Here is a 22,980-nt window from a genome sequence, read left to right on the forward strand (position 1 = left end):
GATCTATTAGCATACAATGAAAGCAGTGCATGCAAATAGATCTCATGCATATTCATTGGGGAAATCCTGAAAACCCCCATTCACTAACCTCTCCAGTGATCTGTTTCGAATCTGTGCATGCAAATGAGGAGAAACGCATGCAAAGTAGGCAGGGACACGATTCACAGTACACATTTCCCATCCGACTGGGCTGGCCGATCAACTCCAGAATAGAGAGTTGTGCGGGGACAGAAATCCCACCCGTCCCCACCCGTCCCCGTGAGGAATCCCACCCGTCCCCGCGAGGAATCCCTCCGTCCCCACCCGTCCCCGTGAGGAATCTCCTCCGTCCCCACCCATCTCCGCGAGGAATCCCCTCCGTCCCCACCCTTCCCTATAAACTTCAGAAATAATTCTTTTATTTAATTATGCTACTGAATTAAAGGCTCTGGTAGAGACCCATTTATAAATAAGCAAAGAGACTTTATTAATTCGGAAATATTAATTGGGAAGAATACATATTTTGTAAATGGGTTTCTACCAGAACCTCTAATGTAAATATAAAATATAAATACTCAGCTGATGAGAAGAACCCACAAGCTTTCAGCTGAGGACTTCCTTTGCAGTTGGCTGGGGGTCCCTTTTGCCTGCAAAAGCTTGGCAGGCAGCAGTAGCGTCTCTGAGTCACAGATGCTGGCACCTCAGTGGCTCATGGATGCTCCACCAAGCCAGCGACTGCTGTGCTTGGTGGAGGGGAGTTCTGGCCATCTCTAGAGGAGGTCCTCTGCTGGCGGTGCTTGGGGATCCCCACCAGTCACAGCAAGGGTCAGCAAGTACTTCAACACTGTAGAAATAAAACCAGAAATGCATTTCCTTTTCTTTTGAACACAAACAAAGACATATGCTATATACATTTCCCAAAGCTAACATATTTTAGTCAATAAATTCCGTTTTTTACCTTTATTGTCTGGAGACTTATTTTTCTATAAAGTTGGTCCCAGTTTCTTTTTTCTGCTTTGCCATCTTCTGTAAATTCTTGTTACTGTCCATTGGTTCCTCCTACCATGGTCCAGCATTTATCCCTTTCTCATCTTTTGTCCATGCCCAACATTTCTCCTTCTATCACCTCTCTCCAGCACCATGCCACATCTCTCCCTCCATTTCCTTCACCACTATGTCCAACATTCCTCCCTCTTGCATCCATTTCAATCTGTCCGTTCCAGCACAATATTTCTCTCTCAACTGTATCTCACTCCCTCCCTATGACCAAAAATTCTCCTTTCTTCTATTCCCCCAAATTACCATCCAAATATAATAATAATAATAATAACAGTTTATATACTGCAGGACCGTGAAGTTCTATGCGGTTTACAATGGTTAAAAGATGTTACAAATTAAGTAGAATTAACAAGGTTAGAAGCTATTCATATGGAGCATGTATCACAAATTTGAATCTTATGTATATGAGAAGAACATGATTTCTCGACTCTCCACAAACATGGTGCGAAATAAATCACCTTGGTCATTCTTAGATTCATATGTTCATTCTAACCAGTAGACACTTCTGCCTCTCTATCTATTTATCTATCTCTCTCTTTCTCTTTCTCTCCCTCTTTCTTTCCCTCTCTCTTATTTCACTCTCCCTGCTTTTCTGCCTTTCATATATCTTCTATTAGCAGTTACACATACCCTGGATTCTTTTTATTAATCTGGTTGTATGTAAATGACTGTAGATATGGACTTTTTCTACACCAATGTTTCTTATTCAGATTTTGTGTGTTTGAACTGCTTTCTGTATATTTCTTATAATATTCTATAAAAAATTATTGAACTAAAAAAAAAGAAGCTATTCATATGTTCTAATACAAAAAAAAAGTTTAGCGAGCACAAATCCTAAACTTAACATGGAGCATATTAGCACCTAATACAGGACCCTCTAATTAGCTAGGAATCAAACACCTAACATAGTAAATGACAGCAGATAAAGACCTGAACGGTCCATCCAGTCTGCCCATTAGTTATATCCATTAAAAATACATGATTACATTATTTCAAATCTCTTTTATTGATCAAACAGAAAAAAGGCAGAACATGTCAGCAAACTACAAACGTCATAGAAAATATCTGCATGATCAAAATCATTTTCAACCCACAACCACCACCCCCTCTCCCCCAAAAAATAAAATTTTAGGAAACAAAAGGTAACACTCAATTAAAGATTCAGGACATTGCTGCGAAAATACACAGTTAAAGAAGACCAATAAGGTTCTCAGGTAGATTGAAGTTGGTGACCTTTAGTAGAGTCCATATCAGTCACATCCATGTGCTCCATCTTTAATTGTTGTAGCATCAAAATTCGCCATTGACATACTGAGGGAGAGGCTGAGTCCAACCAGTGTAACAATATCAATTTCTTGGCAAGCAACAGAGCCCTCCGCAGGAAACATCATAAGCCTTTAGGAATGGGATGAGTCAGAGTGGAAATAAAGAATAATATTTTAGGGTGCTGAGAACACTTAGAATACCAAATGCAAGAAATATGAGTATGCAGAAGTGTCCAAAAGCACAATATCTTGGGGATACATGATTACATTAACTTGTCTCTTCTTTGATATTTCTGGGTCATAGACTGTAAAGTTCACCTGGTATTGTCCAAGGTTCCAAATGCTGAAGTTGCTGTCCAAGCTCACTCCGGCCTATCCAACCATCCTGTTTGCAGAATATCTACCATAAAGTCTGGCCAGTAACATCCTCATGTTCCAAGTTAGTGGAGTTCCCATTGATGCCCTCCCCAGCCCATCCAACACTAAATCACCACATATGGGACATAGACCGTGCAAGACTGTCCAGTGCCGGCCTTAGTTCTTTAATTTACATTCTTCATTTTCTAATTAGAAATCATCTATGTTTAACCCATGCTTTTTTGAATTCCATCACTGTTTTCCTCTCCATCACTTCCCTCAGGAGGGCATTCCAGGCATCTACTACCCTCTCATAAGAAGTAAGAATAGCCTTACTGGGTCAAACCAATGGTCTATCAACCCAGTAGCCCGTTCTCACGGTGGCCAAACCAGGTCACTAGTACCTGGCCAAAACCCAAGGAGTAGCAATATTCCATGCTACTGATCCAGGGCAAGCAGTGGCTTTCCCCATATCTTTCTCAATAACAGACTATGGACTTTTTCTTCAGGAGCTTGTCCAAACCTTTCTTAAAACCAGCTATGCTATCCGCCCTTACAATAACCTCTGGCAATGCATTCCAGAGCTTAACTATTCTCTGAGTGAAAAACAATTTTCTCCTATTGGTTTTAAAAGTATTTCCCTGTAACTTCATCGAGTGTCCTCTAGTCTTTGTAATTTTTGACAGAGTGAAAAATCAATCCACTTGCTCATGCAAGGTGTTGACACCAGGTGGAATTCTACATATCTAATGCTGGAGAGGTTAGTGGAACAGTCTGCAACCCTCCGTCCGATATTAGATTCTGAGATCAGTATGGAAAACCATTTGGGACATCAGAACTAGACAAATATGACTCAGATCTTAGAAGTCGTTAAGCCCTTCAAGGATACCACAGAGGAACTGAGTTCAAGAAGGGCCACCCTAAACATTGCTACCCAGATAGTGAATATTCTGGAATTGAAGTTTAAATTGAAGTCAAAAGGAATTGACTTTAGAGGTGTTGGTGCTGGTGGTCGTGTAATAGAAGTTGAAACCCATGTTTAGATACTAGTCTTCCTGTGTGACACACAGTTTTATTTATTTATTCATTCAATTTTCTATACCATTCTCCCAGGGGAGCTCAGAACAGTTTACATCAGTGGTCTCAAACTCGCGGCCCGGGGGCCACATGCGGCCTGCCAGGTACTATTTTGAGGCCCTCGGTATGTTTATCATAATTACAAAAGTAAAATAAAACAGTTTCTTGATCATATGTCTCTTTAGCTATAAATTACAATATTATTATAAAGACTTAGCCAAAAGGAAAGATTTTTAAACTATAAAGAGTTTTACCTCATGCAAAGTTGTCATTTCTTTAATAAGACATTAACTATTTTTTCTGCGGCCCTCCAAGTACCTACAAATCCAAAATGTGGCCCTACAAAGGATTTGAGTTTGAGAGGAGACCACTGGTTTACATGAATTTATTCAGGTACTCAAGCATTTTTCTCTTTCTGACCTGGTGGGACCACAATCTATCTAATGTACCCGGGACAATAGGGGGATTCAGTGACTTGCTCCGGGTCACAAGGAGCAGTGTTGGTTTGAACCCACAACCTCAGGATGCTGAGACTGTAGCTCTAACCACACTCACCCCCCAAAAGGAATAATTGTTCTCCAGTGCAACACACTGATTTACTGAAAGGATGCCGCGTGATTAAGGTGGAGGATGTTATGCCATAGGCTTTAGGGGGTGCAGCAGGGAAAAGAGAAGGCCAGCTGTCGAGCATTACTGGCAACATAAACATTATCCTCCCAGCTACTACATCCACCCCCACCTTCAACTACACTTCTCCATGGGCATCAGAGTTAGGGTCCGTGTTTTTCTCCATACTCTTCATCTGTCCTCGGTTTTCATCTGTTGACTGGATTGTAAGTGCCAATGAGCAGAGGCGGTATCTTTTATGCTTTACAGTGCTATATAAATGCTTAGTAGTACCGTAGTAGTAATAGATTTCCATGTATTGCCTCTATTCTGTGCAGATTCTCTCATACTTATTCACTGCGGATATCCTGGAAACCCAACTGGCTGGATGTATGCCAAGGACTGTGCTGAGAGCCACTGCATCATATAATAAAGGTATGTGCCAGTTGGCAGATGATCCATATATCCACTGTTTAATTCTAAAAGTAATGTTTTGTGAAAACACAATCTAAAACAGGCAGATTGGCGTGTTTATAGTTCTCTTTCTTTCTACTCTTAAAGATAAAAATTGATTCCAGCTGTGGGGCAGAAACTAATTCTTAACATGCTCAGATATTGAGAGTAAATCACAATGCAATTTGTGTGAATATTTATGGGAACAAGATTAGCACTGATTATTCAAAGGTGTTTTATAGTTCATTCTTGGACGGAGAGGCTCAGTTCAGCTTTGATGATTTATTATTTAACATAAAATTGGATCAGGAATCTGGTTCTGCTTCACAATCATGATAAAAGTTGTTTGACAGAAAAGAGAAAGAGAATGAATCATAGCTCTTATCCGTGTCTTAATCTGTATATATAGTATACCACTAGGACTAGGCTGTTCTTTAATTCATAATGAAATCCCCAAGTATTATGAATATTTGTATAATAGAATGATGCGAGCTTCATTCATCCCATAAGACTTAAGGCTTTTATCATTCATTAGGGAATGTTTCCTGCTTTATGAGCTCTTGAGTCAGTTCAGAGATGTTAATCTGGTTTAGAAATTGGTCATGTAATAGGTAACAGACCGTCACGATCAAGTGGTAAATGGAGTCCACGCCAAGGCTAACGCACTTATCAGTAGAGTTTCTAAGGGATTAGTCCTTGGTCCAGTTCTGACCAATATTTTCATTTATGATTACAGAGGGGCTAACAGGAAAGTTTTGTTTTCATGCAGATCATACTAACTTCTATAACAGGGTGGAAACTCCAGAGTGTGTGTTTACATTTTGTTGTATGTTAATTTGGGCTAATTGGGGGAAAGAGGTTCACAAGTGCAATAAACCAAATTAATCCCCCCCTTTCATGAAGCTGCGTTAGACTTTTTTATTGCCAAACATGGCAGTATTAGCTTTGATGCTCATAGACTTCCTATCAGCGTCGGAGCTAATACCACCATGGGTAGTGATTAAAAAATCCTAATACGGCTTTGTAAAAAAAAAAAGGGGGGGGGGGATAAATGAAATGAAGATATGAGGAATACTCTTAAGTTTCAGGACTCATTGAGCGTCCTAAACTAAGATTTAATGCAAAAACTAAGGGCTCCTTTTACTAAGATGCACTAGCGGTTTTAGCACGCGCTGCATTGCTGCGCGCACTAGACGATAATGCCACCATTGAGCTGGCATTAGTTTTTGGTGCGTAGCGCAGGGGGGCACTATAAACGCTAGCGCACCTTAGTAAAAGGAGCCCCAAGGTTTAAAATATTTTCTCTGTTTATTAGGTAAATCTTGGATTCATTACTTCACTTGAGGATGAATTAATATCTTTTTTTTCGGGGGGGGGGGGGGAGTGTCTCTCTCTTTGTATTTTGAGATTGTTATTATTTCCTTATCTAATATAATAAAACGCTAGGTGCATATGCGCACTCTTAGCCCGTGCTTCCCTGATCCCTGATCTGTCACGCCGTGCCGGCAAGAGTGCACATGCGTGCTTACTACATCACCAGGACTCGCGGAGCGTTAGCTGCCAGGAGGAGGGCTTCGAGGTGAGGTGGCTCGGGCCGCGAGAAGACGCGGATGACAGCGGAGGGAGCGATTGCAGAGTCATGCCATCGTAAACTTTCCGTCCGGAACAAGTTGAGGAGCGCTAAGTCGAGGGGGGGCGGGCGGGCGGGGGAAACGTGAGATCCACCTCTAATACGTCGCCGGGTGTGCTGTGACCCCTTCGCGTCCAGCCTGTCCCGCTAGACGCACAAAGCATGGAAGGCCACGAAGCTCAGAAGTCAAATGATCTGTATTCCCATGGAGCAGACATTTACTCTCCTAGGAAGTGATCGATGAGAAGACAAAAAGAGCAAAGTGCACCACGGTACGAAGGGCATCCATTTAGTATCAGTGTGGAGGAGATTCTGATAATCAAAGTACTTACAAAGCACAGTTTCTGTGCATTCTTGAAGCCAGCCTGGCATAATATGGAGGGGGGGGGGAAATGTAGCTATATTTATGAAGAGCATAACTCAGTGTCTGTCTACTGCTCGCTGAATAAATCCTTTAAATTGATTAATGGTCAAATTGAAATATATAAAATATGGGGAGTAGGGAAGAGGTGCTGCTGCACAGGGAAGTGGGGTGGGGAAGGGAAATGCGGCTGTACAGGGAAATGGAGGGGGAGGATATGCTTTTGCTGCTACTGCAGAGGGAAGTGGAGTGGGGAGGGAAATGCTGCTGTTGAGGAAAGGGGGCTGGGACTGAAAGGGAAAAGAAGGGGGCTGAGTGGGTAAAAATGGGTTTGGAGCTGGGGCTGAAAATAGGGGACATGCGAGGGAAGGAGGCTTTACTAGCACCCGTTAATGTAACGGGCTAAAAAAATTAGTTTCTGTATAATCTGTATGGATTGGTGATATGTTATATTTGAAATGCAATTTTTTTAAAAACAGATTTAATGTAAAAAATTTAATGTACAGATTTAATGTGAAAACAGATTTAATGTAAAAAAAAAAATGATTATGCAATTAGAGCAAAGAAATTTAAATAGTAGAATGTAGCCCGAGTGAGTTCCTATTGTGTACCAAACAAAGGAAGAATTTTGAAGTGTCAGATTTACTGGCCTTACAGCTCCTTTTATAAAGCTGCGGTAGCAATTCCTGTATATGGCATTTACCGCACTGGGACTCACTACTGTGGCTTTGTAAAATGCGTCCTTAGTGTTGTAAAACAGTGTGACAACCCAAAGAGGGCTAACCTGACAACTTAAGGCTCCTTTTACGAAGCCATGGTAGCGGTTTAACACGCATAATAGTGCGCGCTAAACCGCTGGCCGCGCTAGCCGCTACCGCCTCCTCTTGAGCAGATGGTAGTTTTTTGACTAGCGTGGGGGGTTAGCGCGTGCTGAAAAGTTGCGTTCGCTGAAGCCGCTACCGTGGCTTCATAACAGGAGCCTTTAGTGGTTAGCCTGGGTTAGCTTTTTGCAGCCTCAGGAGAGTATTGTGTTAATTGCTCAAGTGTGGAACACTAGGGAACATAACTTCAAGGGAATATGGATCTAGACCAATGGTTCCCAACCCTATCCTACCCTAGCCAATCAGTTGGGTTTTTGGGACAGCCCTAATGAATATGCATGGGGCAGATTTACATGCCCGTCACCTCTATAATATGCAAATCTCTCTCATGCATATTCATTAGGGCTGTCCCAAAAACCCAACTGACTGGTAGTCTTCCAGGACAGGGTTGGGAACCACTGATCTAGACTCTTAAGAAAAATTTACTCTGGGCATTATTTAGCTATATCTTTTGTTTATGATAACTGAAAATGCAAGGTAAGCTTTTTACACTGATTAGAAATGAGTTGTCTGTTGCTTCTTGTTCAACAACTACCCTGGACTATGTCTACATAAAGATTATCATTTTCTAGTTTTCCATAAAGAGTGTTTTATGTCAGTGTTTCCCAAGTCAATCCTGGAGTACCCCTTGCCTATCAGGTTTTCATAATAGCTGCAATGAATATGCATGAAAGAGATTTGCATATAATGGAGGCAGTGTATGCAAATCAATTTCATGCATATTCATTGTGGATATACTGCAAATCTGACTGGCAAGGGGGTACTCTAGGACTGACTTGGAAATTATGTCAATAGACCAAGCTAGAAGACACAGTATTATAATGGAATAAGACACTGTCTACAAGGGGAAAGATAAGTTCAATACTGTACTTCTAATATTCTTGCTTTATGAAACACATTCATTGTTGCAAATTCAATTTTTTGGTTTCCTCTTGCTCCTTTAAACTGCCAGTTCAACGAGAACCAGGAATGGTATCTGGCATTCAATCACAGCCATGGGCCATGCACTAGGGTATGCTCTAGAACCCTGCAATCATGGGCTCCAAAGCCAGCTCCTAGTCTCACCACTGCATGGTGCCCGGGACTCCCTAACCTCAGGGGATATGAACATCGCCTCCACAGCCTCTTCAGTCCTGGGAATTGATGGTCTGAGCTGCCAATTAAACTCAGATCCTTCTACAATGCAGTAGCAGCATTGGCTACTGAGCCGCCACGGGAAACCCCATGTTTCTGTGTTTTATAATTTAAGACAGAGCAAATGATAATCAATTTGATAAGGAATAGTTCTATTTTGGATTCAAATGATATTTAAAGGTCACTTCCTTCAGTCTGATCCCGGTCTTGATTATTGTTAGAAGTAGTTGATGGTCCTGTGATTTGAAGATGCATAGTTTAAACTATGTTTTCTTTGTTTTGAATTTTATGTGAAATTGTGTGTTTGATCTTTGATCTGTGTTTATTATAGTATTGATCTACTACTAATTTCACAGTAAGCCTTGAGTATCTATTGTAAACAAGCTACTCACTTTACATAACTCAGTATCAAATGAGGAAATGTATGCTGAATACAGCTGTGAGAGTCTAGTATAATAGCACAAACAAACAGCTGGGCACCACTGTAATATCGTCTGGTTTGCCATGCATTAGGTACTCAGGAAATAAACTGTATTCTAAACAAGGTCTAGAGAATATTGTTGTTCTCACATTTTAGCTTTGATTGTAAACCAAACAGCTGGAGTCAGGGTTGCTTTAATCACCTATGGGGCTCTAGGCAAACTTTTATGGATGGACCCATCCCCCAGTTCAACAGCTCAGCTTCCTTAGACCCTTGCTACCCTAGCCACATAAAGGCACAGTGCTGCTGTGTAGGCTTTACTGGTTTTGCATCTCAAACACAGGAAGTCCACAACAGAAGAGGCAGGACCAGCGGAGCTATCAGCTGTATAGCCTAGACTAGGGGTCTTCAAAGTCCCTCCTTGAGGGCCGCAATCCAATCGGGTTTTCAGGATTTCCCTAATGAATATGCATTGAAAGAAGTGCATGCACATAGACCTCATGCATATTCATTGGGGAAATCCTGAAAACCCGACTGGATTCCGGCCCTCAAGAGGGAATTTGAAGACCCCTGGCCTAGACCAGGGGTAGCACAAGATACTCGGATATGTGAAAAATCAATAATATGATGAAACACACTTTCACAAAAAAGAGAACAATGTCATATATGAATGTAGGCAGTGCTGCTTTAGTTCAAAGGAGAAAGTTCAAACTGAACTGGAGGAAAAGCCTCAGACAAAAGCCCTCCCACCACCACAATGGTGGATAAAGGTGGTAGGGTGGTAACCTCACTGGCAAAAACCTCCGTTGTACTCCCAAAGTAGAAAACTATAAGCAGGGCTGTCTATGCATGGTTGATAGAAGAAAAATTTTTCCACTTATCTCTGTTGATCGGTACACCGACGATGGCCAGCGTTTCACTAACTTGCTGCCTCAGGGTGTATCAAAAGACCGATCAAAACTTTTTTTTTTTTTTTTTTTTTAATCTTTATTCCTTTTTATTTCTCTCAACAAGTGTACAATATTATTACAATTAATTCACATAACTCACTTGACATTCTTACACAATATTATTATACATGTTTTAATTCCCCCCACCCATCTCCCATCCCTTCCCATATCAATAAAATAATCTATCCAAACATATACATACTTAGACATCCCTCTTCCTTAATACAATTAATCATACTTTAACCTATCCCTCCCCCACCCTTTCTTCCTCAAACTCAAAAAGATTTGATCAGATGAGACGTTGCGGCATCCTGATTAAAAGTTTTGATCGGACTTTTGATACACCCTGAGGCAGCAAGTTAGTGAAACGCTGGCCATCGTCAGAGATAAGTGGAAAACTTTTTCTTCTATCAACCATGCATAGACAGCCCTGCTTATAGTTTTCTACTTTGGGAGTACAACGGAGGTTTTTGCCAGTGAGGTTACCACCCTACCACCTTTATCCACCATTGTGGTGATGGGAGGGCTTTTGTCTGAGGCTTTTCCTCCAGTTCAGTTTGAACTTTCTCCTTTGAACTAAAGCAGCACTGCCTACATTCATATATGACATTGTTCTCTTTTTTGTGAAAGTGTGTTTCATCTAGACCAGGGGTAGGCAATTCCGGTCCTCGAGAGCTGGAGCCAGGTCAGGTTTTCAGGATATCTACAATAAATATGCATGAGATAGATTTGCATCTCAAGGAGGCAGTGCATGCAAATCCATCTCATACATATTCATTGTAGATATCCTGAAAACCTGACCTGGCCCTGGCTCTCGAGTACCGGAATTGCCTACCCCTGGCTTAGACAGTGGCTCCACATAAAAACAGTGGCCAGTGTAGTATGAATGGTGGTCCTATCTATGTCCAAATAGCTTGGTTTTGGATGTTTTTCTTTTTGAAAATGGCCAAAAAAGTTGGACATCCTAATGACCAAAATGTCTAGATCAGGGGTCCTCGAGATCTACTGTCAGGCCAGGTTTTCAGGATATCCACAATGAATATGCATGAGAGAGATTTGCCTGCACTGCCTTCTTGGTATGCAAATCTCTCTCATGCATATTCATTGTGGATATCCTGAAATCCTGGCCTGCCAGTAGATCTTGAGGACCGGACTTGGGCAGCCCTGGTCTAGATAGCAGTTTCGAAAATGGATGTTTTCGATTCCTGATTTTTGGATGCATTTTTCAAGACATCTAAACTGGACTTAGAAGCACTATCGAAAATGGCCCTCCATGTTTGTAGCTACTTGGTTTGAGTTAATTTCTAGGGAACTGTATACAATATTACACGTCTCCCTCCATATTTGCGGTGGATGCGGGCGGAACATAGCTGTGAATATGGAAAAACCGTAAATAACTTTTTATATGTTATTCGTGTTTTTTTGTAACAACCAGAGTTTTTGTTATTAAAACTGCGAATAACTTTTCAGCTGTTATTCGCGGATTTTGGAAACGGCCACTATTATTACTATTAAAATTCACAATTTTGGTGGAATAACAAAGTTTCACAAAGCTTTTGGCAGCTTTTAGGGCTTTAAGCAGGTAAGCAGCGATTCTCAAAGCTTTAAGCAGGCAAGCAGCGATTCACAAAGCTTTTAGCAGGCAAGCAGCGATTTTCTGGGTAATAGCGATTTTCTCCATGCATGCTGGTAAGCAGCATTTCTCTTTATGGATGCTGGGAAGCAGCGTTTTTCTCTGTGCACGCTGGGAACCAGCGATTTTCAGGGTGAAAGATTTGAAGATTGTGAGAGAACGCATAAAAGCAGAGTGAATGTTGGTAAATGTTAAACTTTTTTTACAGTACAGCAAAAGGAAAGGAGCTTTAATCATGATGTAATTTTGGGGGCGGAGCCAGCCTACAAAAAAAAAATCATAAATATGTGAAACCGCGAGTGTATAGTGCTATTAAAGGGAATGGGACTTGATATACTGCTTTTTTCTGTGCGGTTATAATCAAAGCAGTTTACATATATTTTGTTTAGACAGGTACTTGTTTTGAAACTGGGGCAATGAAGTGTTAACTGACTTGCCCAGAGTCACGAGAAACTGCAGTGGGAATCAAACTCACCACCTCAGGGTGCTGATGAGGCAGCTGCTCTAACCACTAGGCCACGCCTCTACTTTAGTTAGTAATATAGGCATATTTATTAATTCACATTATGTTCACTGTTTGATTCTAAGCAAACCAACTGCAAAATGACCCTGAAATCAAAGGTGATAACAGTTTTGATAATGCTGTCAAGAAACTGAGTTGTTATATTCTGTCAAAGCTCCAGGATAAATTCAGTGTTTGACAAGAAAGAATATATGTTGGCAACTCGTGCATGATTGACTTATTGAGGGGGGAATGAAAACCATATTTCCACCCAGCGTAAGCTAGACATGAATCTGGAACTAGAAGAACAGAAAAAACTGTTACAACATCCTACATTACAGGCTCTCTATCTTTTACTCTCACCTGCAGGTCAGTCCCACAAATCTCTGCACCATCCTAGCATGCAAGGCAGCTAAGAAACTAATGCCTGCTCAATGCAGGCATTAGCGGTTAGTGCGGCAGGTGGTTTAATGCGCGGTATTATGCACGTTAAACCCCCCTACCGCAGCTTGATAAAAGGACCCCTTAATAATAATAATAGCTTTATTCTTCTATACCGCCACAGTCGAATGACTTCTAGGCGGTTCACATCGAAGAAGGCTGGACAATCGGCGAATTACAGAATGAAGGGAGGGTACAGCTTATTACATAATAAATAGATAAAAGGAAAATATGAATCTTAAGTATGTAGTATAGATCTCTTGTATGCAACCCAAGGAATAAAGCTGGACAATCTGCAACTTTTAGAATAGAGCTGAACAATAAGGCGAATTGCAGAATGAAGCGAGTTACAGAATAAAGCGAAATACTGGATAAAGCGAATTACAAAATAAAACTGGACAGTCAGCGAATTACAGAATGCAAGTAGTGAGGGTACAACTTATTAACAAGAAATAGTTAAAAGGAAAATATGAGTCTTAAGTGTGTAATTTAGGTCTCAGAGGCAATGTTCATACCAGCTTCATATACGAGTATATATAAATAATATTTTATGAAGTTGGTATGAACATTGCCTCTTTAAAAACCTGTTTTAGGAGCCACATGTTTCACTGTGTATCTGAATGGTATATATATATATATATATGTATTTTGATGCCTTTACAGACCCCTGCTGAAAATGTTGGTTCTTTTATGTGCATTCATTTGAATAATCTTTGGATCACACTGATTGGAACTTCTTGTGCTGTCTCATTTCTTCGTTCAGTGGTCACCGTTGCTACCTTGCCTGCATCAGGAAGACCAAAACACTCTTCCTCCAGTGTAAAACTATGCACAAATTATGCAGAAACCTATTCAAAACCTTCCCATACCATAAGAGCACTAACCCCACCAGGACTCAAAGAGCAATAACTTTTTCCATGAAAAGGCAGCATTGCAAATATTACACCAGCCCCTAAAATACCAATATACTACCTAGTGATAAAACAGAACAAACAGGACTGCTGAGCTCTCTATACACACTAGCTGTTAGCAGAATTCTGCACAAAGAATTCTTAACAAAAAATGAAGCAAGGGATCACAGATCAATAATAAAGGTATGAAAGCAAAACACTGAACTGGAAACCTCAAGAAGTCAAAATCTGCACGTACAGCAAAACTAGAGAAAAAGTATCAGAGAAGCGCATTTTCCAAAGCTGACATATTCTAATTAATAAATTAAAAATAAAATGCTTTATTCTACATTTGTGTTCTGGGCATTTTATTTTTCCATATTCTTTGTTCTTACTGTACTTTTTCTGGACCAGGGTGGGTGAGTGGTAGCTAATAGTGCTGCCAAATTCGCTGATTCAAATTGATTCACTTTGGTGAATCGATTTGAATCAATTTGTTGTCCAAGAAAATTGGACTCACCGATTCAGCGACCAACACCCCCACCCTCCGCGAGACCTGACATACCTCCAAGGCCTCCTAATGCAGCATTGGTGGAGGTGGTGGATGGTCAGCAGTAGCATCATTCTGAACGGGCTGCTCGCGGCCTATTCCACCGGGGTCTTCCCTCTGCTGCATCACTGATGATGTCACTGATGACATGGCAGAGGGAAGTTCTAGTGATGCCGCTGCTGACCTTCCACCGTTGCTGCTGCTTTAGGAGGTCTCAGAGTTATGTCAGGTCTCACGGTGGGAGAGTCGGTGGGGTGCTTGCTGAATGGGGGATGTTAGGGAGTGATGAAAAACTACTGCACAGGGGGAGGGTGGGAAGGCTGGAAAGCTGCTACACAGGGGAATGGGTGGGAGGGGAGGAAAGATGCTGCACATGGAGGGGGAAAGAAGAGAGAGGAAGAATTGTTGGGGTGGAGGATAGGAAGGGAGAGAAGAGGTAAAAAGGTAGAAATCCTGCATATGCTGGAGGGGAGGGAGACATGCATGGAGAAGAGGGAGAAATGTTGGGTATAGGGTGGAGGGCAGGGAGATATGGTGCATGAGGAGAGAGAAAGAAATGTTGTATATAATAATGGAGGGGAGGAAGGGAAAGATGCTGCATGGAGGAGAATAGAGAGGTTTGACCCAGGGCACAAGGCAGGGAAAGAAAGAGAGAGAGAGAGCGATAGTAGACAGTGGGAAAGAAACAAATGTTGTATATAGCAGTGAAAGGTAGAAAAAATAATTTTATTTTCTATTTTGTGATTACAATATATCAGATTTGAAATGTGTATCTTGCCAGAGCTGGTGTTAGACAGCAAGCGTGAGCTAGGACCTAACAAACCCCCTCCTTTACAAAGCCACGCTAGTGTTTTTAGCACTGGCCGCTGTAGTAATAGCTCCGACGTTCATAGAATTCCTATGAGCATCCGAGCTGCTACTGCTGCGGCCGGCGCTAAAAACACTAGTGCGGCTTTGTAAATGAGGGGGAGAGAGGAAAAGTCTTTTTTGTTTATTTTGTTTACACCACAGTGCCAGCAGCATGGGGATGGAGAGGGAAAAGAGTGGTGGGATGGGTGGAACGGCTACAAAATAAACCCATCAGGATGTTTGGAAATCCCCCCCCCCAAAAAAAATAAAAAAAAACCCGCCTGACTGGGCAGGAAAAGCAAATCGAACTGAATTGAAAAATCGATCCAATAGGCCACATCAAATCTAAAAAAATTTCCCTGAATCAGGCAGCACTAACCATGGAGAGAATGTTCCAAGCTCAGCAGCAGACAGTAGATCTGGGATTTCTCTGATTCTATCCATTCTAGAGCACAAGGCCTCCTCAATAAACTGAGGTTCCCACAAAAATATTAACCAGAGAGAGACAGATTGCTTCTCCTTGTTCCAAACTGCTCCCTTCCACTTCTCACTCTAACTGCTTTTATGTAATTCTCTGTTTCTCCTGGATGCTTTCAATGGATGTAAAACCCAGATACCTCAGCCCGTCCTTTTTCTGGGGCCATGTGGTAAATCTTGAGAGGTAGGCCAAAAAGTACATACCCAGGGCAACTTGCCTTTTCAAATTAGGTCATATATTATTCCTTATTTATTGGCTGGAAGGAGCTGAATTTATTTTAGAAATGCTAAGATTACTTTACCTCATTGCCATATTGCAGAAGAAAAAAATGCCTTTTAAATGGACGTCAGTGTGATTAGCGTCATGTGTCACTGTTCTTAATCATTTTTAAAATGTGTGCCAACTGAGATTATAGCACAGAGCACTTCGAAAGGAAATCATGAGCAAAGCATTCGGCAGGTAGAGAGTTCTGCCCTAACCTTCTCAGAAGAAAAACAAACATTTGCAACATGTACCACATTGCGGGTGCTAGGGGATCCATTGTACTTGTCTCTGCTTATTGGAATTCTTCTTCCGTGAGGTACATTTCATCTAGAGCAGTGGTCTCAAACTCGTGGCCCCCAGGTACTATTTTGAGGCCCTCGGTATGTTACCATTGTTCTGGAACGTTGCTCGCCTCACTGCTGTAACCTCACGCAAGCGTTTTCCTGCATCTGTACGCGATTGTGAGGTGGAGTAGAGAGGACAATCGTGTACAGACTCAGGAAAGTGCTTGCGCGAGGTTGCATCAGTGAGGCGGTCAAAGTTCCAGAATGTACCATTGGAGGCAGTGCAGCTTGTGCATGTGTACATAATCTCGTGAACTCTCGCGAAATTCGGCACCTCTCCTGGCGGTGACTGTTTGATGTAAGATAGTGGTTTTGTCCAATGCTGGAGGAGGTGAGAGCTGAAGGCGTTTGCAGAAACGACCACCAGACACTTAAGGCACACGTTTTCCAGGCACAAGTCAGATATTGATTCTCCCCTCTACAAAAAAAAGCCTAGAGGACTACAATAAAATCTTGTCTCTTGCAGTTGATACTTTAGAATCTAAATCACAATTTAACCGTGCCGAGCTGTACGATTGTGGAGATGATGCGGTATTTAAACCTAAGGTTTAGTTTAGTTTAGTTTAGCATGAGGTAAAGCTCTTTAAAGTTTATAAATCTTTCTTTAATTGCTTCTGAAATTTCAGCTATACACAGCTGAAAGCAGTGCAACATGCAGAAAGTGAAAAATTATCTAAACTTCACTTTCTGCATGTTGCACTGCTTTCAGCTGTGTATAGCTGAAATTATCAGAAGCAATTAAGGAAAGATTTATAAACTTTAATGAGTTTTACCTCATGCAAAGTAGGCGTTTCTTTAATAAGATATTAACTATTTTTTCTGTGGCCCTCCATATACCTACAAATCCAAAATGTGGCCATAACATAAGAACATAAGCAATGCCTTTGCTGGGTCAGACCTGAGGTCCATCGTGCCCAGCAGCCCGCTCATGTGGCGGCCCAACAGGTCCAGGACCTGTGCAGTGATCCTCTATTTATACCCTTCTATCCCCTTTTCCAGCAGGAAATTGTCCAATCCTTTCTTAAACCCCAGTACTGTACTCTGCCCTATTACGCCCTCTGGAAGCGCATTCCAGTAGTCCACCACTCGTTGGGTAAAGAAGAACTTCCTAGCATTCGTTTTGAATCTGTCCCCTTTCCACTTTTCTGAATGCCCTCTTGTTCTTTTATTATTTGAAAGTTTGAAGAATCTGTCCCTCTTTACTCTCTCTATGCCCTTCATGATCTTGTATGTCTCTATCATATCCCCTCTAAGTCTCCTCTTCTCCAGGGAAAAGAGACCCAGTTTCTCCAATCTCTCAGCATATGAAAGGTTTTCCATCCCTTTTATCAGACGTGTCGCTCTCCTCTGAACCCTCTCGAGTATCGCCATATCCTTCTTAAGGTACGGCGACCAATATTGGACGCAGTATTCCAGATGCGGGCGCACCATCGCCCGATACAACGGCAGGATGACTTCTTTCGTCCTGGTTGTAATACCCTTCTTGATTATACCTAGCATTCTATTCGCTCTCTTAGCGGCCGCTGCGCACTGTGCCGTCGGCTTCATTGTCATGTCTACCATTACCCCCAAGTCCCTTTCTTGAATACTCTCATTCACTAACATCCCTCCCATCGTATAGTTGTACCTCGGGTTTCTGCTTCCCAGATGCAATACTTTACATTTCTCAACGTTGAACCTCATCTGCCATCCCGTCGCCCATTTCCTAGTTTGTTCAAGTCCCTTTGCAATTTTTCGCAGTCCTCTTTAGTTCGAGCTCCACTAAATAGTTTGGAGTCGTCCGCAAAGAGTTTGAGACCGCTGATCTAGAGTATCAGCAAACTATAAGTGATAACTAACAAATAACAGTATTGATAATTTTGTTAAGGAAAGCTGCTAATCCAGTCTGTTAAGGAGAACTGTTGGGGAATGATCAGAGCCTAACATTGGCGCTACAGCTGATTAGTGCTGGACTAGTGTTGGCGTTAATCTGTGCAGAATGTTCAGAGGTCTGCAATGCAAGAAACAACATCCATGCTAAATATCGTCACAAATTGTTTTTAAATGTAGTCAAACCCCTGTAAATGAGGTTGTTTGCTATTCCCTCCCAATGCATAGAGAACAAATAAACTTACCACTTACCGCAACTCAGAACTGGCACTGGGTTGTTTAAAGAGAGGATTTCTAATTTTTTTGGCTTATAATCTGCTGGTTTTGATTTATTTCAGAAGCAGAAGGAAGCCCATGCAAGCCTCTGAGTGCTGGGAATGAAAAATAAATGTGTGCTGGTCCGAGCAAACCCGAAAGTGAAAATACACCTTGGCACCTGCTTTCTGCACTTAAATATAGAACTTTCAGGTGGAATAAAAAATGAAAGGCTTATAATAAAATGCATAGAAGAATGATTTCAAAATGTGTGCTTCACTTCCTGGTTTGCCTTGGAAAGTGTACAAGAACTGTGCTTATTGCAAAACTCTTCTGTACTTTGTGACAAACCTAGCTCTTCTCCTAGCTTTGTCACAGGAGTAACTAGAAAGAGCAGTAAGCCCCTATGCAGGAGAGCTAACCAGGTCGGCTCTGCTGAGTGTGATAGCGCTGACCTCCCTTACACCAATATTGATGAGACAGACAGCGACTGCCAGGGAGAGTTCAGGCCAGTTGAAGGTTACTCTCCCAAGCCTGCTATTAGATCTCATAAGACCTCAGGGGCCAGGAAACTACATCTCCCAGAAAGGCAGAGAACCAGCAGGAAGCTGACCCATCACAGCTGCATAGGGAGCTTTCTCCCTTCCCCCTCTTCAGAGCAGGGAGGGGTGAGGAGCCTGTTAAAACGAGGCAGCTGAGACCCAGAGAGGGGAGGGGCAGAGAAATTGGGAACGGGAGCCTGCAAGGCAGCACAACTCAGTTCCCCAGTTGAATGCTGAAGAACTGGGATGAGACTGGATATGTCAGAAGGGTCTGAACCCACCAGAGAGAGACAGTCACAAAGCTGGGACCCCATGGGCACTGATATGTCAAGTATACCTAGTGAGAGGTTGGAAGCCATGGACACAAGCTAAGAGGTTGGAAGTATTATGCTATTTTTTGATGCTTACCTGTTTTGTGACTAAGTTTATTTTCTGAGAGAATTGTCTAACTTTCCAGAGCTAGGCTCTGAGGTATTCTCTCTCACTGCTTGTTGCTTTGTACTATTGGGACATTTGCAAACTAGGAGCATTTGCTTGCTCTCCTCTTCTCACAGCTGGAAGATAATTAACTACTGATAAGCTGCTGCAGGGAACGTCAGAGGAGCTCTGTTTGGTATTAATTCCCTAGCTGCAGTCAGCTTGTACCAGAGTGTCAGCTTTGGGCAGTATACTTTTGGAAGTCTTTTGGTCATGTAAACCAGAACTTTGTGTTTTGTTCTTTACTGCTTCTCCATAGAAAAATAACATTGCTAAACATAACATAACATAAACTTACCACTATCCTTGAAAGGCTGGTGAAGTGGACTGAGTTACTGAGACTGAAGTCCAGCCATAATTCTGGTTTTGTGTGTTCTTTATTTATTTTTTTTTTTGGTAGAACATTCATTCTAGTGCTTGTGAAGCCAGTGTGGCCAGGTTGGCCCTGTTTTTGCATACTTTGGTTTCTGAACAAATGTACTGGAAAATGTTACAACCTACTGATAATACCAGAACCATCTGACCCAGGGTTAGAAATAAAAGTATATCTTTATTTTTTTAACCTTTTTGAGTGTGTGTGGTTTCCTTGCCTGCATTCACTGTGGACATTTTACCTGTTGGTTTTCACCCTAGGCCGATGCCTAGGTGGCCTGAAGGATTCCCTAGGTGGAGGGAACGCGCTGGGAGCAGTAACACGGTGAACTCGGCTCGCTGCGGTGATCAGGAGCCCGGGGGTTGCAACAATTTGCACCAGGTACATTCATCTCTCTTACTTTTGGTCTAAAAGAGTGCATACCAGTTACATTACATTACATTAGGGATTTCTATTCCGCCTGTGCCTTGCGGTTCTAGGATTGCATTCAGGATTGTGGAGCTAGGTTTTGGCACTGTTCCCTACACCGTAGAAGTTCTGAGCACTGTCGCTAGCAGTGGTGGGATTTGGGAGTCTTCAAAAGTAAAGCATATTGAAATACATAATTGAAGCACAGGAAAGACTTTACACCAGGATTGCACATATAAAAGAGTATTTATGGCTGTGCCTTTCCATTTCTTTTTTTTGTTGTTGTTATAATTAAAACTTTTATTGTGAAAATGTACAATAGAACATTCTGTTATGTTTGGAATGCTGTTTACCTTTTGCTCAATAAACATGAGTATACAAAAAAAAAAAAAAAGAACAAGAAAAATACAAAAAGCAACCAAGAGAATAATGGTACAACAACAACAACAAAACAAACAACCAAAAAAAGCCAGTCTCTCCAGAACTGATCGAGAGAAGCAATCCAAAAACAAACAATACAATAGGAGAGACAAATATATACAAAATCAACAACCATACAATCCCCCCCCCCCAGGTGACAGACCCCCAAACCCCACTCCTAAAGCAGACAGGAAAATTCCAAAGAACAGTCGGCAAACAAGGAAGTACCCTTCAAAAAGCACCCCCAAAAGTAAAGCTCAATCCAGAAAACCAATAGATCCCTCACAAAAATCAAGTATGCGAGCGAAAGTTCCACCAGACATGATCAAAGCTATGACGGTAACCATGTTGTGCCGCCGTAAGGCGATAACAGGAGCTGCCACTGATGGAACTTTAGTTCCACCTCCTGCCAAGACGGAGGCACCGGCTGATTCCACCTGGAGGCCAAAAGCAAACGGGTAGCAGTAAGCGCCAAGATACAAAAGAGGATTCTCCCCGTTCCAAGTCCAGCTCGTGCCAAAACAGCAAGGCATGACGCCAGTCAGCCGGAACCCTCTGCCTCAGTATGTGAGACATGCGACCAAAAATCTCGGTCCAGAAACCCTGCACAATCCCACTACATATGAAGATAGGTACCCATATCCCCTCCAGCATAAACCTACACCTCCCTCCCCCCGCATCTTAGCCAAGAGTAGAGGGGTATAATACCACTGAAGCATAACCTTAAACCCATTTTCCACTATCAAAGCAGCGATGCCTGAGGACGACACAGCTCGCCAAATCCCCTCCCATACCTCTCTAGGGATAGGAGACCCCCAATCACCTTCCCAGGCTTTCATATAAGGTAGCACGGCCCTACCCCCAGCATTCAAACACCTATAAATCGCCGATAAAACCCCCTTCCGACCCACTGGACCCAGTAAGAGCTCAAAAGCCGTTTTACCCCCAACATCTCTTCCAGGAAGCCGGAGGATTGGACATAGTGAACCATCTGCAGCTAGGGGAAAATATCCCGGGATAGCAAGTTGTAACGGAGCTGAAGCTTCCCAAAAGGTCGCACCCCCTGTGTAACCAAATTACAAAACTGTTCCAGGCAAACCAAGCCCTGAGCCTCCCACCTCACAAACACCCTAGCTCCCCATCCCGGAACAAATTCAGTTATAACGCAAAGGAGTAAACCAAGGGTAGCGCCGCCCATGTAAGAGCATACGCCTCACTGCTCCCCACAGCTTTACAGCAATCCGAACCGAGGATAACTGGCACCCCCTCCCTCCAGACCCTGCTCAAGATCCACCCAGAGCTTTGGGTCCTGAGTCTGCCACTCCAAGAGCGCACACAACTGTGCAGTTTGATAATATTTCAGCACATTGGGGACCGCCATCCTCCCCTCCCCCTTACCCAAATAAAGGACTCGTCGTCCCACCCGCGGCCAATGACCAGCCCAAATGAAATGAAGAATACACCGCTGCACCCCTTCCAACATCCGCCGAGGGACCCATAGCAGGAGAGCCTGAAAGAAAAAAAGGAGGCGCGGCAGAATCATCATTTTAACTATCTCCCTTCTCCCTAGCCAGGAAAAATATTCACTACCCCAGCTGATCAAATCCAATCGAATGCGATGAAACAAAGGGAGATAATTAAGATCCAACAAATTCGAACCAGGAGGCCCAAAATATACCGCAGAGAATGCTTAACCCACCGAAAAGGAAACCACTGTCGAAGCACCCCCACACGGTCCTCCGGTAAATTCACATTCAACACTTCCGATTTCCCAACATTAACCCAAAAACCCGAAACTGCCCCATGCCTTTCCATTTCTAGTTCCCAAATTACTTTCCATTCTTCTTTTCTTTTTTCATCTTTGTATTGGAATTATCATAAGATCTAATTGCTCTTAGGAAAAGAAAACAAATATATCTGATGTGAAGTACACAGATATCAGAGCCAAATGTTAGTGAGTACAAGAAAATCATCCTAGTTCAAGAAAAATGTCACAAAAACAAGGTATGACGTGATTTAGTCCTAATATGAACCCTCTGCCATTCACTGGAGAGAATTAAGCTGATCTATTTTACAACAATCCTGTAATGTTATGAGAAAAAAAAAACCTGATGATAAAACAAAATGTGAAATGTTCAGTCTTTAATGCCAACAATATTTAGGACATGGAAACTCGTATGTCAGAAAATATAATATGCAGCATATTGTGACAGGGAAGCCCCTGTCACGTGGAAAAACCCTGCTCTAAAACCCTCAATCCCTAAAGCTAAGCCAGTTCAGCAGCCAGAGAATAGGGTTTTAGGCAGAGTAAAACAAGCAGGGTTAAAACAAGAGAGCCATCCACCAGGAAACTCAGTAGGGAGGGCTCCAAAACCACAGTCTGATTGCCATTACAGTACTCTCCTGATATTCGGGGGGGGTTCCGTTCCAGGAACCCCCATGAAAACGTGAATACGGTTTTTCATGGTGAAGAGGGCAGCAGGAGAGCAGCCGGAGCGCCGCGAGTGCAGGA

General features: G+C 42.3%; 1 protein-coding gene across 1 annotated transcript in view; it reads left to right on the forward strand.

Moving 5' to 3' along the window:
• Nucleotides 1–18,973: 18,973 nt before the first annotated feature.
• The window catches only part of NIPAL2 (NIPA like domain containing 2), a 112,549-nt gene continuing 108,542 nt past the window's right edge, over nt 18,974–22,980 (forward strand). Inside the window, exons 1-2 of the mRNA XM_033934918.1 lie at nt 18,974–19,165; nt 19,901–20,021. Coding sequence (XP_033790809.1) covers nt 19,905–20,021 — 117 coding nt within the window. The 5' untranslated portion in view covers nt 18,974–19,165; nt 19,901–19,904. The remainder of the gene's footprint in view (nt 19,166–19,900; nt 20,022–22,980) is intronic.

The sequence above is a fragment of the Geotrypetes seraphini genome, chromosome 2 (genome assembly GCF_902459505.1).
Source record: "Geotrypetes seraphini chromosome 2, aGeoSer1.1, whole genome shotgun sequence".
In the NCBI taxonomy this organism is placed as follows: Eukaryota; Metazoa; Chordata; class Amphibia; order Gymnophiona; family Dermophiidae; genus Geotrypetes; species Geotrypetes seraphini.